The sequence below is a fragment of the Vulpes vulpes genome, chromosome 1 (assembly GCF_048418805.1).
Source record: "Vulpes vulpes isolate BD-2025 chromosome 1, VulVul3, whole genome shotgun sequence".
NCBI lineage: Eukaryota > Metazoa > Chordata > Mammalia > Carnivora > Canidae > Vulpes > Vulpes vulpes.
In genome coordinates, this window is record NC_132780.1 from 126,319,304 (window position 1) to 126,334,770 (window position 15,467).

At 41.6% G+C, this 15,467-nt stretch overlaps 1 protein-coding gene across 12 annotated transcripts in view; it reads right to left on the reverse strand.

Annotated features, from left to right (window-relative positions):
• LRCH3 (leucine rich repeats and calponin homology domain containing 3) overlaps window positions 1–13,364 on the reverse strand; it is a 115,083-nt gene extending 101,719 nt beyond the window's left edge. For 7 of the 12 annotated variants that reach the window (XM_072727471.1, XM_072727520.1, XM_072727591.1 and 4 more), the window contains exon 1: window positions 13,048–13,340. In XM_072727471.1, coding sequence (XP_072583572.1) covers window positions 13,048–13,303 — 256 coding nt within the window. In that variant the 5' untranslated portion in view covers window positions 13,304–13,340. Of the gene's footprint in view, window positions 1–13,047 lie in introns of all 12 variants that reach the window. The other 5 variants (XM_072727674.1, XM_072727375.1, XM_072727430.1 and 2 more) reach the window with 2 other exon arrangements.
• Between the last annotated feature and the right edge of the window lie 2,103 nt (window positions 13,365–15,467).

Sequence of the window (15,467 nt, forward strand, 5' to 3'; positions counted from 1 at the left end):
CTGCCACTGATTATATTTTGAAGGACTTTTATTTTTTTATTTTTTTGACTTTTATTTTCTTAAAGATGTATTTACTTATTTGAGAGAGAGCGAGCGAACATGTGGGGGGGGGGGGCGGAGGGAGAGAGGAGAGAGAATCCTCAGACTCCCTGCTGAGCACATAGCCCAACAGGGGGCTCAATCCCAGAACCCTAAAGTCATGACATGAGTTGAAATCCAGTTGGATGCTTAACTGAGTCATCCAGACGCCCCAAGGGACTGTCTTTTAGCTCATGTAACATCATCTCTCTTATCCTCTATGACCCAACTAAAGAAAGTCTGAATACTTGACTTTTGATATCAAAGGAAAAGTATATTCACTGGTATTACCCATGAGAATGTTTTGGTTTTTTTTTTAAGATTTTATTTATTTATTCACGAGAGACACAGAGAGGCAGAGACCACAGGCAGAGGGAGAAGCAGGCTCCATGCAGGGAGCCCGATGTGGGACTTGATCCCAGAACCCTGGGACGGACCACGACCTGAGCAAAAGGCAGACGCTCAACCACTGAGCCACCCATGCGCCCCAGCCCTTGAGAGTGTTTTGACTGAATTCTACTTTACCTCTAAAGTCCCAAGGGTGTCCATTAAACCTAATCACACAGAAGTCAGTTGTCATTTTCAAAGCTAAGAAAGTGAATAGACTAAATCATTCCTGTTTTACTTTCTCACTCATCCATTAATCCATCCATCATCCTTCTATCCATCCACTCAAATAAATTCTCAAAGGGCATTTGGCATTGTACTAGGTGTTGTACAATAAAAAGAGAGAAAGACCGAACTCTCTATGGTAGGCAGAATCCTAAAATGGTGTCCCAAGCTTTCCCACCTGAATAGCTGGGACTACAAATATAAAATATACTGACTATGTTCCATACGTGGCAGAAGGAATTTTGCAGATATAATCAAAGTTACTAATCAACTGACTTTGAATTAAACTAAAAAGAGATAATCTGGCTATCACATGACCCAGTCTCATCACATGACCCCTACGGCTGCCAGCAGATGTCAATGATTCTAAGCATGAGAATCTGACACAACATTGCTGGCTTGAAGGTGGAGAGGGCCACTATAAGGAACGCAGCCTCCAAGATGCCAGAGTGACCTGAAGCCAACAACCAGCAAGAAAATGGAGACCTCAACTTTGTAACTGTGAGGAACTGAATTGTACCAAACCCTGAATGATCCTGGAAGCAAACACCTTCCCCAAACCCCCAGATTGACCAACACATTGATTTTAGCCTTGTGAGAGACCCTAAGTAGGTAATTCAGCTGAGTTCAGTCTTCTGACCTATAAAACTGTAAGATATTAAGTCAGTGTTGTTTTATTTTTTTTATTTTTTAAAAGATTTTATTTATTCATGAGAGAGAGAGAGAGAGAGACTGAGAGAGAGAGAAGCAGGCTCCATGCAGGGAGTCCGATGTGGGACGCGATCCTGGGTCACCAGGATCACACCCGGGGCTGAAGAGGGCGCTAAACCGCTGGGCTACCGGGGCTGCCCGTCAGCGTTGTTTTAACCTAATATATTCTGGTATACACACACACAAGTTTCTTTGGGGTATACATCTCAGAGTCTGGAATTTCTGGGTCATTAGAGTATGTGTATTTTCAATTTTGCTAAGTTGCTAAGTATTTTTCAAAGTCAGTGCATCAATTAACATTCCCATTAGCATTGTATGTGTATTCCCAATGCTTTACTTTTTTCCAGTACTTGGTATTGTCAGTGTTTTGAGTAGTACCTCAGTTTGGTCTTATTTTCCATTCCTTTGATTACAAATAAGGTTGAGCACTTTTTCAAAAATTTATCAGTCTTCTGGAATTCCTCTTTAGTAAAGTACCAGTTTAAGTGTTTCCTCAGTTTTCTACTGGGTTGTCTTCTTGTTTGTAGAAATTCTATACAAATTCTAGATATCATTTGTTTGATGTGTTTATTGGAAATCTTTTTCTTACTCTGTGATCTGTCTTTTCACTATGATACGCAGATCATTTTTAAAAACCTGTTTTTAATGAAAAACATCTATTACCTAGTTTTTGCAAGAAATAAGTTTAATAAACCAGTTAAAATCCTTAGTTTAAGACTTTCTTCAGGGACACTGGGTGGCTAGGTCAGTTTAAGCGTCTGACTCCTGATTTTGGCTCAGGTCTTGATCTCAAGATCATGAGTTCAAGCCCCATGCTAGGCTCTATGCTGGGTGGAGCCTACTTAAAAGAAAAAAAAGAAAGAAAAAGTAAGACTTTCTTCAAATAATAAAACTCTAGAAATTTAAAAGAGCAAGGAAAAAAGCTAAAAGTGAAAAAGGAAATACCTTAAATTTTTAGGGCTAGTTATGATTCTAAAATTAGTTGCATTGCATTGGATATTGCTGGCTACTTCAGGAATTCAAAATAATGTTCCTTGGTATGAATTACCATATTTATCATATTTTTTTCTAAGCTTGAGTGGAATAACTGTTTCATAAGTAAATTGAAAAAAATAACGAACATGTATAATACTACTCAAAAGTCGTATTTCATATTACAGCATTTGATTAATATTAACCATCCAGCCAACAAATACAACCACAGTAAAAAGAAACAGACTCTAAGAAATCCTTGGCCCCAGCGCTGCTGCCATTCCTCTAGTTTCAACATTAATTTTGTGGTAATCCAAGACATATCTTCCAAACCCATCTGAAGGTGCCATCCTACAATTTACCCTTCCTACTTAAATAAAAATGCCAGTAGAGTTGAGTCCAGATTTCCCCCTTGAAACAAACTTCAGTCTTATTTCAGATGCTTTTATACCCAATAGCCATGATCCCCCCTTGGTCTCTGCCTAACTATGTAAAGTACACACGCCTGTGTGCATATGTTAATAAATAACAGAAGTCTTTTTACCTCAGTCTTCCCTATTGTTTTTTTTTTTCCTAAAGACTTTATTTATTAGAAAGAGACTGTGCATATGTGAGCAGGGGTCAGGGTAGAGGGGAGGGAAAGGGAGAGAATCTCAAGCAGACTCAGTGCTGAGGACAGAGCTCCATGCAGGGCTCAATCTCGTGACCCTGAGATCACACCCTGAGCAGAAACCAAGAATCCTGGACCCCTGGGTGGCTCAGTAGTTGAGAGTCTGCCTTCAGCTCAGGCGTGATCCTGGAGTCCCAGGATCGAGTCTCACATTGGGCTCCTTGCATGGAGCCTGCTTCTCCCTCTGCCTATGTCTCTGCCTCTCTGTCTCTCATGAATAAATAAATAAAATCTTAAAAAGAAAAAAAAAAGAAACCAAGAATCCAATGAGTAAACCAACAGCCATCCAGGTGCCCCCTCAGTCTTCTCTATTGTGTTGGTACGATATAAGATTTATGCTACTTGTTAGGCAGAAGAGAAAGGAAGAAGCATGTGGATGAGAATATGTAAGAGCTATAAAATTTCTCATTTCTTTTTTTTTTTTTTTTAATTTTTATTTATTTATGATAGTCACACAGAGAGAGAGAGAGAGGCAGAGACACAGGCAGAGGGAGAAGCAGGCTCCATGCACCGGGAGCCTGACATGGGATTCGATCCCGGGTCTCCAGGATCGCGCCCTGGGCCAAAGGCAGGCGCCAAACCGCTGCGCCACCCAGGGATCCCAAATTTCTCATTTCAAATGGAGGTAAAGTTATAAGAGGGATATGAATGTTATTTCCTGATAAGTGTTCTCAGTATTCCACATTCCAATTCAATATACACATTTTCAAAGAAACTTTGTTACAAAAGCCAGTAGTATATATAATATTATATCCATACTTCTGAAACTGGGATATACATTGGTGGGGGGGTGTTACAGAAAAACAATAGAATACATGTTATAGAAACTTATTTGGTTTGGTTTTTCCTAATGGCTGGTAATTTGAAGCCATAGATTTGTTATTAAAACAAGCATGAACAGGGGTGCCTGGGTGGTTCAGTTGGTTAAACATCGGCCATTTAAAAGTGGAATTCTTTTATTCATTCGTTTGTTCATTCATTCATTCATTCGTGAGAGACACAGAGAGAAAGAGAGGCAGAGACACAAGCAGAGGGAAAAGCAGGCTCCATGCAGGGAGCCCGATGTGGGACTCGATCCCAGGACTCCAGGATCACGCCTTGGGCTGAAGGCAGGAGCTAAACCACTGAGGCACCCAGGGATCCCCTAAGTGGAGTTCTTTTTTTTTTTTTTTTTAATTTTTTTAAATTTATGATAGTCATGCACACGGGGGGGGGGGGGGGGGCAGAGACATAGGCAGAGGGAGAAGCAGGCTCCATGCACCGGGAGCCCGACGTGGGATTCAATCCTGGGTCTCCAGGATCGCGCCCTGGGCCAAAGGCAGGCGCCAAACCGCTGCGCCACCCAGGGATCCCCTAAGTGGAGTTCTTAATAAAATTCTAAGACTTAAAATTTCAAGTTCCCCAATGAGGCAATTTCAAGCTCTCCACCCCAAATCTTCTCTGAAGTTAGAGGTACTCCAATCTTTGTATATAGAGAGATATGTGGGAGACCATAGATGTTAAGTATAAACAAGTTTGAGGGAAGTCTGACTGGCTCAGTGGTTGTCTGCCTTTGACTCAGGGCGTGATCCTGGGGTCCTGGGATTGATCTTGCAGGAGGTTCCCTGCAGGGAACCTGCCTCTCCCTCTCCCTCTGCCTGTGTCTCTGCCTCTCTCTCTCTCTCTCATGAATAAATAAAGTCTCTAAAAAACAAACAAGTTTGAAAGGCGAGTTAAGCCAACTTCCATGTTTTGGAAAAAAATCTAGGTTTTTGTGTGTGGCCTATAAATTTAGCCAGGCTACATACAATATATAACACTATTTCTAAGAGGAACTGGTTTTGAAATTTTGTTTGTAAACTAAGTTTTTAAAATTGCATATAATTTGTTAAAACAATACCACTTCTAGGAATTAGCCCAAAGGAAATAATAAGAGATGTAAGCAAAGAATTATATTTAAAAATGTTCATAGTGTTATTCATAATAATGAAAAATTTGAAATAGCCTAAATGCCCAACAAAAGGGACCTAAGTACAAAGATTTAATTACATACTCTGCAGCTATTAAAGTACTTTTATAAGAAAATGATAACAGACATGACATGGTATTTCTAATATGCTGTAAGATGGAAAAAAGTAAAATACAAAAAGCTGATACCATGTTTTTCAATATATATGTACATGCATAAAAAAAAACTGGAAGAAAAAAACAAACAAAAGCTGGAAGAATATGTCAAAATGTTCACAGTGGTTATATGTATGGTAATACCAGGCCTTTTTGCCCCCTTTCCTTCCCTTGTGTATTGTTTTATCAGATCTTTTACAGTAAACATGTATTACTCTTACAAATATAAATGAATTCAAATTAAATATGTAGGATTATATATAAGCATGAAGACCTCCCAACTGTTTGTTACCAACTGGTTCTATGACACAAGAAAAAATAGAAAAAGTAAGTCTTTTCTCTCTGAATTAAAATATACTTTTTCTTCTTGTACAAAAAAATTCAGATGCACCAAAACAGATTGAGATATCCTCTCTCACCTATCAGAATGACACAGATCAAAATGAATGAGAAAATCAGCAGGTGCACCGTAACGACAACTCCAGCACTGCTGATACAAATCTAAGCTGAACAATCCTTCTAGAAGGACAATTTTACAGGGTGTATATAAAAAAGCCCTAAACCATGCATACCTTTTAGCCAACCAATTGTATTTCTAAGAATTTATCCTGAGGAAATAACTGGACAATTTTGCAAATATATACATACTGGACTATTCTCAGGAATACCATATGTAACAGTGAAAGTTGAAAACAATCACAATGTACGTTAAGAGGGTAAATTAAATGACAGTGTATATACAGTATACTACCATTAAAAATTATGCTACTGGGGGTACCTGGGTGGCTCAGGTGGTGAAGAGAAGGACTCTTGGTTTCGGCTCAGGTCATGGTCTTAGGAATGACAAGATCCAATGCCACCAACTCCATACTCAGGGAACTCAGGGTGAAATCTGCTAAGACTCTCTCTCTCTCTCTCTCTCCCTTTGCCCCTCCCCCTGCTCGTGTGTGGGTGCACATGCTCACTCTCAAATAAATAAAATCTTAAAAATTATGAGGGCACCGACGTAGCTCAGTATGCCTTTGACTCAAGGTCACGATCCCAGGGTGCTGAGATTGAACCTGTCCGACTCCCCACTCAGCAGGGAGTCTGCTTCTCTCTCTCTCCCTCCCCCCTTCTACCCCTCCCCCCATGTTCTCTCCCTCTCTCTCTCAGATAAATAAAATATTTAAAAATTAAAAAAATTTTAAAAAATTATGCTACTTATCTCTATTTTCTGACATTGTATCTCATATAATGAAAAAAATTAGATGAGAAAACAGCCTTTTGTGATCCCATTTTTATATTTTAAAAAGAATGTATATATACATATTTTTTAAGATTTTATGTATTCATTCTAGAGAGAGAGAGAAAGAGGGTGAGCACAAGCCGGGGGAAGGGCAGAGGGGGAGAAAGAGGGACAAGCTGACCTACTCCTAACCCCACTGAGTGCAGAGTCCTACGTGAGGCTTGATCCTGGAGATCACGACCTGAACCGAAAACAAGAGTCCGACGATCAACCTATCAAGCCACCTAGGAAACCCAAGAATGTGTACATTTATGAAGAAAATGTTTGGAAGAGTTCCAACCAGTGTTCACCACTAAATTCATCTCTGCTAAGTGGAATTATGATCTTTAATGCCCTTTTTAAAACTTTTCATACCACAATGAATATGTAAAACTGTTAATATCAGAAGAAATTATTTTTATTTATTTTTTAAAAGATTTTATTTATTTATTCATGACAGAGAACAGAGAGCGAGAGAGAGGCAGAGACACAGGCAGAGGGAGAAGCAGGCTCCATGCAGGGAGCCCGATGTGGGACTCGATCCCAGGACTCCAGGATCACGCCCTGGGCCAAAGGTACCGCTAAACCGCTGAGCCAACTGGGCTGCCCAGAAATGATTTTTAAGTCTACTAAACTGAACTAGTCTCATTAACCAAATAAAATTAGCTTTACTGTTTTCTACTTTTTCCTCATTTCTGAGGCTCTTAGACTATTCTTCCTGTTTTGAACACCTAACACGCAGTGGACGGCAAATGTGTCAAATATATATTAATGCCTCTATTAACAAAGATGGCATACTTAAAAATGGCAGGCTGTGTGAACAAGATTTTATTTCTAAAAGAAAAAATTACATATCCCCCCAACTCTGAGATGCTCCCAAGGATCATGCAATTATGACTGGACCCCATTTACTGACACGTCCTCCCTTTGCCTCTGCCTTCTGACCGTTATTGCAGTGTTTTCAGCTCTAGACACCATGGGCTTACTGTCTTCATCAATCAGGAAAAACCTTGCTAAAAGAAATATGATGCAGAAAATAAATAATATTTTGAAACACATTTCAATTCTAGTCAAAACTATATGCTCCAACATTACTGTTCAATATAACTTTCTATGATGATGGAAAGGTTCTACTGTCCGTGCTGTCCAATATGACAGGAAGTGGATCTATCTAATGTGCTGTGTCCAATATGACACACCTGGCTACCGAGCACTTGAAATGTGGCTAGTGTGACTGAGGAACCAAATTTTTAAATTTTAACCTTATTTTAATAACCACCTATGGCTAGGAGCTACCATACTGGACAGCACTACTCTAGAAAAATTCACAGTACATACACTGTGGTTGATTTAAACTGTACATAAGAACCCAAGAACGATATGATTTCTACTTAAGACCTGGCACTCCAGTGCATATTTCAAAAACAAACGAAATTATAATATTAACAGATTGTTATCTTGAAAAATTACAGACTGTCTCCATGAAAAATTAAATGGCCTTTCAGCAATCCTCAGTCTTTACCTAAAAAATAAGCATCTGTTTCTTGAACGTCTCAATTCCTTTTATTTATTAAAAAAAAAATAAAAGTATCAAGCAAGCCAAAGAAATTACATGTAGCAAACTTCTTTGTCAGTGGCTTAGCGATCAAAAACACAAGTTTTAGGATTAGATGTATCTGACTTTGTCACTTAGTAGCTGTGTGACCTTGATCAAATTAATGTCAAGTCTCCATTTCTTCTTATGTAAAATGAGGTTTATTTTTTATTTTTTTTTTAAGATTTTATTTATTTATGCATGAGAGACATAGAGAGAGGCAGGGACACAGGCAGAGGGAGGAGCAGGCTCCATGCAGGGAGCCCTATGTGGGACTTGATCCTGGGTCTCCAGGGTCAGGCCCTGGGCTGAAGGCAACGCTAAACTGCTGAGCCACCCGGGCTGCCCTAAAATGAGGTTTAAAATAGCGTTTATAGCTCATATCATTGTTGTATGCACATATGTTTATATACAGAGCTTGAAACAACACCTAAAACATGCTAACAGCTCAATAAATGTTAGCTATTATTATCAAAAGCATCACCATCTTAGTCCTCCAGATTTAACAGTTCAGTCATTTTCACTGCATTCTGTCCTTTAAAAAATAAATTCAACCAGCATTTGTACATTTTCATTTTCCAATATGATCTCTAATTTTCATTCCCTTAGCGATTTAGATTATTGCAGCCATCCAATCAGATTACTAGGTTTCTTAATTCTGATAGGTTAAAACTTCTTTTTATTTTTTCCTTTATATTTACGCCTTATACGTAAAATTTTGCTATTAGTAGACAAGTCAAATAATCTTTACATTTACTTATTTATTCCTTCATTAGATCCCTTGAGTTTTTTGAGGGCAGCAGGTGTTGGTCCTCTCTGTGTATCTTCACCTATCAAATTCCTTAGCAAATGTTTGTTCAACAAATGAATGTTGATTAGTCCTCCTATCTCAATCCCAATAAACCTATCCTCAGTCTAGTTTCCACATATGCAAAAGGAAGCTTATATATTTTCTAATTCAGTCATTTATTCTGAAGAAACTGGCCTGACCACAACATTATGAAGAGCAGTCTCACGGTATTAGTCAGAACTCTTGATTTTGGAACAAAAAATTCTGCTCAAATTAAGCAGAAAGGGGAATTTATTAGCTTGTATACTTTGAAATTTCAAGGACAGCACAAACTTAAAGCCTGGCTATTGGCTTTAAGGTTCAAACACTATCACCAGAACTGGGCTACACTCTTTCCATCTTTTGGCTCTGCCTTCCATTTATTGGTAAGTTCCAGGCTCACACTGTATTATCTCAGCAACCCCAGGATCCAAAGCATGCCTCTCTCTCAACAGCTCCAATAAAAAAAATTCAGAATTAACAGTCATGTGTGCTGACTGGAAATGTGCCCATTTTTGAACAATCACTGTAGCCAGAAGGATGGACTACATTGATTGGTGAGACCTGCCTTACTCATGTGCACACCCTTGTGTTAGGATGGGATATCCATGAAATTGAAGGGGATGATTTAATAGGAAAACTGAAGTTTTGTTACCAAATGAAAGAGGGATGCATAATGGACTGGCAAAATTAACTGATGTGCCACATACTCTAGGATTTTTTGCATGTTGTCCACTAATGCCTGCAATGGCTTTCCTTCTTATACCTGCCTACTCAAATCCAAGCTACATCCTTTCTGCCCCCAAAGTCTTCTGGGATTTCCTTCTAAGATTTTCCTTGTCCACTGGACCAAGTTACCTATTCCCACATAAATATTTCCCTTTTCCTAAAGATCTACCTTTTTAAACAAACAAGAGTGAAAAACCTCAAGAAAATGTTCCTGATAAATTCTAATCACGTCAAATTATAAACAGTATGGGTAATATATGCTGTTTCTTAGAATAAATATTATAAAATCTACCTATATTATACATATAGGTATATATAATACTCAAATAATTTTCCTGGCTTTAAATTTTAAGTAGTCTAAACAAAACATTTTAACTAACGTAAGTCGTGTCTGAATTCATCAAAGTACTTGATATAACAGGTACACTATGGTTTTGGAGTTACCTCAAACTAAGCTCAAATCCTGGCTAATACTGCCTTTCCTGGGCTTTAGCTACAGATCTTCAAACAAATTATCTAATATCTCTAAACCTTGATTTCACTATCTGTAAAAACAGTAATAGTAATACCTATCTGTATATATGGAGGCTATGTGGTATAGCAGAGAAAAAGAGTCAGATGGACCTGGGCTGAAATTCTCTCAATACTAGTTATGTGACCTTCTCCAAGTGATCCTCATCTGTAAACTCTGAGTGCCTCCTCATATGTAAAGGGGAAATAATAATGCTCAGTCCACTGGTTGTTTTGAGCATTTAACAAGGCAGTGTGTTTTAAAACATCTAGCACATAAAAAATAAATAAATAAAAAAAATAAAAATAAAAATAAAACATCTAACACAATGAATAGCAAACAGTGTATACTCAATAAATGATGATATCCACACTAAATTATCTGTTTAAAATAATTCCGAGGGGCACCTGGCTGGCTCAGTCAGAAGAACATGTGACTCAATCTCAAAGTTGCAAGTTTGAGGCCACAGTGGATGTAGACATTAAATTATTTTTAAATAAAATACTTTAGGACTCTTGAGTGGCTCAGTGGTTGAGGGCCTGCCTTCGGCCTGGGGTGTGATCCCGGAGTCCCAGGATCCAGTCCCGCATCCGACTCCCTGCATGGAGCCTGCTTCTCCCTCTGCCTGTGGCTCTGCCCCTCTCTCTCTCTCTCTCTCTGTGTGTCTGTCTCTCATGAATAAATAAAATCTTAAAAAATAAATAAAATATTTAAGGGGTGCCTGGGTGGCTTGGTTAGTTAAACAACTAACTCTTGATTTTGGCTCAGGTCATGATCTCAGGGTTGTGAGATCTAGCCCCACCACAGCTCCATGCTGGTCGTGGACCCTGCCTAAGTTCTCTCCCTTTCCTCCCTTCCCTGTCCGAAAATAAAAAAATTTAAGAATCTAAAAATTTAAAAATAATTCAGAGCACAGAAAGGGAAAAATTCACTGGGATTAGTTATTTTTCTTCACAAATAGCTTTCAGTTTTCTTTGTTAATGAAATATTTCTTAAATGCAAAACATGTTGGTCTTAGAACTATTTAAAAGCAGGTAAGAGAATGACCAGATACACCCCTGTAATCAACTTGTTCTTTAGCTGCAGGCTTAATGTAGTAGTCCTGAAATGACTCACACCAATATAAAACCACAGCATTACCCATCTCCTGACCATCCTAGGCCATACAGCCATCTCCTGAACAGAATCAGGAAATCAGGGGTGTGACTGACAATTTTAGATGCTGTCAGAACACATACAAAAGGCAAGTGGGGGGCAGCCCAAGTGGTTCAGCAGTTTAGCATCTGCCTTCGGCCCAGGGCATAATCCTGGGGACCCGGAATTGAGTCCCAGGAATCGAGTCCCACATGGGGCTCCCTGCAAGGAGCCTGCTTCTCCCTCTGCCTGCGTCTCTGCCTCTCTTTCTCTCTGTGTCTCCCATGAATCAATAAATTAACTCTTAAAAAAAAAAAAAAGGAAAAAAAGAAGGCAAGTGGTTGTTCATGCTTATCTCAGAAATAACGTTTAATTTTAAGAACATTCACTAAAAAATACAAATGACCTTCAGTACAACTGTTTCCAAAAAAGAGATTAAATAATTAGACATTGACTTTCTTCCGTTTTACAGGAAGAATGAGAGTTTTTCTGGAAAGAGGTTTCTTGGAGTGGTTTAACAGTTACGTTCGTTTTTCTAACGCGAATCGTACGTAATAGTCCCCAATCTTTAATGAGCGCGCAGAGAAAACGACTTAAATCAGACAATTTAAAATAAAATGGAGTGACTATAAGACGACGCAAAGCACTACTCATTCTTTCGTCTCCAAAAAGAAAAAAAAGAAAAAAGAAACACCACAGTATATCAAAATAAAAAACTACATCATACTATACAAACTTGTGTAAGGGATTTTTTTTTCCCCCTCCTTTGTGTAAAACATGAATAGGCTCGGTTTTTAACCTACTCCCTGAGGAAGCTATATTTCAAACACAAGAGAAACATATTATGTTGAACGCCTCAGTCACCAGACATTGTTCTCCACAACTAAAAAAATAAAATAATTAATAATTATAATACCCCATTCCTTATTACCTTTCCTGTGTTCAAATTTATGTATAAAACAAAGCTTTTGGGATGCCTGGGTGGCTCAGCGGTTGAGTGTCTGCCTTTGGCTCAGGGCGTGATCCTGGAGTCCCGGGATCGAGTCCTGCATGAGGCTCCCTGCATGGAGCCTGCTTCTCCCTCTGCCTCTCTCTCTGTGTGTCTCTCATGAATAAATAAATAAAAAACCTTAAAAAAAAAAAAAAACACAAAGCTTTTTTTTTTTTTTTTTTTTTAAAGCATGAACTCCAGCGGCGGCAGGCTCTCGTCCCCACGTTCCAGGGAGCGCAGGAGGAAAGAGAAAAGTGACAGGAGCCTGGAGGCTGGCTCGTTCGTTTTACAAGCAACTTGCGTATAAGTCAACTAGATAAGAGGAGCGAGGGGAAAGTCACAGCCTAGGGGGCCCTTTTTTTTTTTTTAATTTTTTTTTTATTTCTGTATTCATGAGAGACCCCGAGAGGGCGGGGCAGAGGCACAGGCCGCGGGAGCGGCAGGCTCCCCTCAGGCAGCCCGACGCGGGCCTCGATCCCGCGCCCCCGGGGTCACGGCCCGGCCCGAGGCGGCGCTCCACCCCGAGCCCCCCGGCGCCCCCGGGGCCCCGGCAGGAAGCGCCCGCAGGAGCGTCGGTGCTCGGGAGCCCCATCCCCGCGCCGTCCGCCCGGCACCCCGAGTCGAGGGGCGCCCGCAGGCCCCGGCGGCTGGCGAGCTGGTCCCTCAGGGAGCGGCCCCCAGCCCGGCGCTCTTCCTCAGGGATGCCGCCGTCCGCCGCCTCGCCCCGGGCTCCCCCGCGGGGGGGCGGCTTGGCCCCGTCCCGCGGCCCCGTCCCGCGCGGCCCCGTGACGCCCCCGCCGCGCCCCAGGCCCCGCCGCCAGCACGGCCGCCCCCGGCCCCGCTCACCCGCCCGGGTGGTGTCCGTCAGGTCGTGGTTGGCCGCTCCCCGGGGGAACTCCCTCAGCTTCCGGCCGCTCAGGCTCAGCACCCCGGTCACGGCCGCCTCCTCCAGCGCCCGATCGAGGGAGCGGCTCCACGGACCCGGGCCCGGGCCCGCCCCCGCGCTGGGGCCGCAGCTAGCGCCGGAGAGACCACCTCCCGAGGCGACCGGGCCGCAGCACTCCGCAGCCGTGGCCACAGCAACCAGGCCCGCGGCCGCCATTTCCCAGCCGCCAGCTCTCCGGCCGCGGCTCGGCGCATGCGCAGCCGGCGCCGCCGGGGGTCTGTGGCGGGGGCGGGGGGCGGGGGGCGGGGCGAGCGGGGCGGCCGGTGCCCCGGGGGAGGGCTGCGGGGCGGCCCCGCCCACGCCGCGGGCTTCGGCGAGGCCGAGGCGGAGCTCACGCGTCTGGGTGGCCGCCCCCTCCAGGCGTCCGGGAGCGTTTTTATTTATTTCTTATTTTTTTTTTTTTTTCCAGTAGCATTTTTAAAATGCCTCAGACAACGCTTCCCGCAGGAACTTCTCTGCCTCCCTCCCTCCATCTGGAGGAGAAACGTGAAGGCTTCGCCACGCGGCTGCGGCCAGAAACGCGGGCAGGGAGAGCGGGGCGCCCTGGGGCGCCCCCTACGGAACGTCTCCCCCCGTCTCCTGCCGTTCCGCACACCCAGGGATCCAAACGGAGACGTGCATTCGGGCTCCCCAACTCAATCCTTATTTGACCGGGATTACGGGAACGTGTTGCGTCCTCCTTCCCTTTTTATAAAATAGCTCTTAACAAAAACAAAGCAAACACTTTAAATAGCATTTTGTCCTTGAGTCAAGATTTTTATTGAACAAATCAGGATTGAATGGCATTAAAGTCTTTAAAATTTTTGTCTGGAACCAAAATTGAGGGGTGGGGGGAAGAAATGACCGGACCATACTCTAAATGTGGGGATTAGAAACAGAATGGAAGAAAATGATAAAAATCAATCACTTAGGGACGCCCGGGGGGGGGGGGGCTCAGTGGTTGAGCGTCTGCCTTTGACCCAGGGCCTGATCCTGGAGACCCTGGGATCCAGTCCCACATCGGGCTCCCCGCAGGGAGCCTGTGTCTCTGCCTCTCTGTGTCTCTCATGAGGAAATAAAAACTTTAAAAAAAACAAAAAACAACCCCCCCACACACTCACACACTGAAAACCTGGAAAATACTTAATTTTAAACCAGTTAGGCTTTCTTTACATTGCCACCAGACTCCAGCATATTCTTTTACACATTTAAGCCGTTCCTGCTACAAGATGTAAAATTCCCTACAACCAATTGACTAGTATTTCTGGGAAACAGAAAAAGCTGCCAGTGCTCTTTTCCTAGATTAGAATCTAATAATCCAGACAAATATATAGTGTAGAAGTTTGATTTTTAGTGTGTTGTATTTTGATATACGACAAAATTGTTAGTATGTTGTATTTTGATATACAACAAAGGGCTGAATAGGGGTAGTGGGGTTAATCTATCAGAATTTAGAGAAAAGGAGCCTGTATCATGGATGAATGGTTTTAAATCAAATCGGACTAAAACCATAATCATATATTCCATGTTAATGCTACAATGCTACAGGTTACATCTTTATAAAACGCACCATTATATCATCTGAATTTGATTACCTATTACCTTCCATATCTACACTAAATTTTTCTAAGAAGTTCTCCAGAATATGGCCTCCTTCCCACCTACCTACACATTTATCTCATTATAATTGCAACATACCATGCTAATCTTGGCCTCTGAACTTCTGACCAAGTTTATAGACTGACATTACTTTGTCAACTAGATTTTAAGGTCATTAATATGTTAAACTCTGTAATTATCTTCCATACCCCAGAGTTGAGTATTTTAATTGGAGCTAAGTAAGAATGAATGGAAACAGACACAGAAGATGTGTTGTGCACTAACACTGCAGATTTTATGTACTACTAGGAGAAAAAGAAGTTTGGGAGGAAAGAAAAAAATTTTAGAACAGGGTAGATAAATCTGTAAGTATTTAAAATCCAAAAGAAAAGCCTATGGATAGAACAAATGAAGATGCTGTATATACCTAGGTAAAGACAGGCTGGAAGAAAAGATAGCTCAGAGTTAATTTTAAGACTTCTAAAGATTTGAGGTCTCATCTACAAATGTAGAAGTCTCATCCTACTCCCTCAATCTTCCCCATAAAACAAGAGTATCATCCTGTGAGAGAGAGATTAGGAAATGGAATCACTGTGAGGATTTCACTAATGTCCGATGATGAATAAAAGGTGTTGAGAAACAGTTGCAAAAAGGCTATGAGCAAAGGAGCTACAGGGGCCTGTAACTTATTCTACAACTGTTCTGTGGCCCAGAAATAGCTGAAAAAACTAGGCAGTGAGGG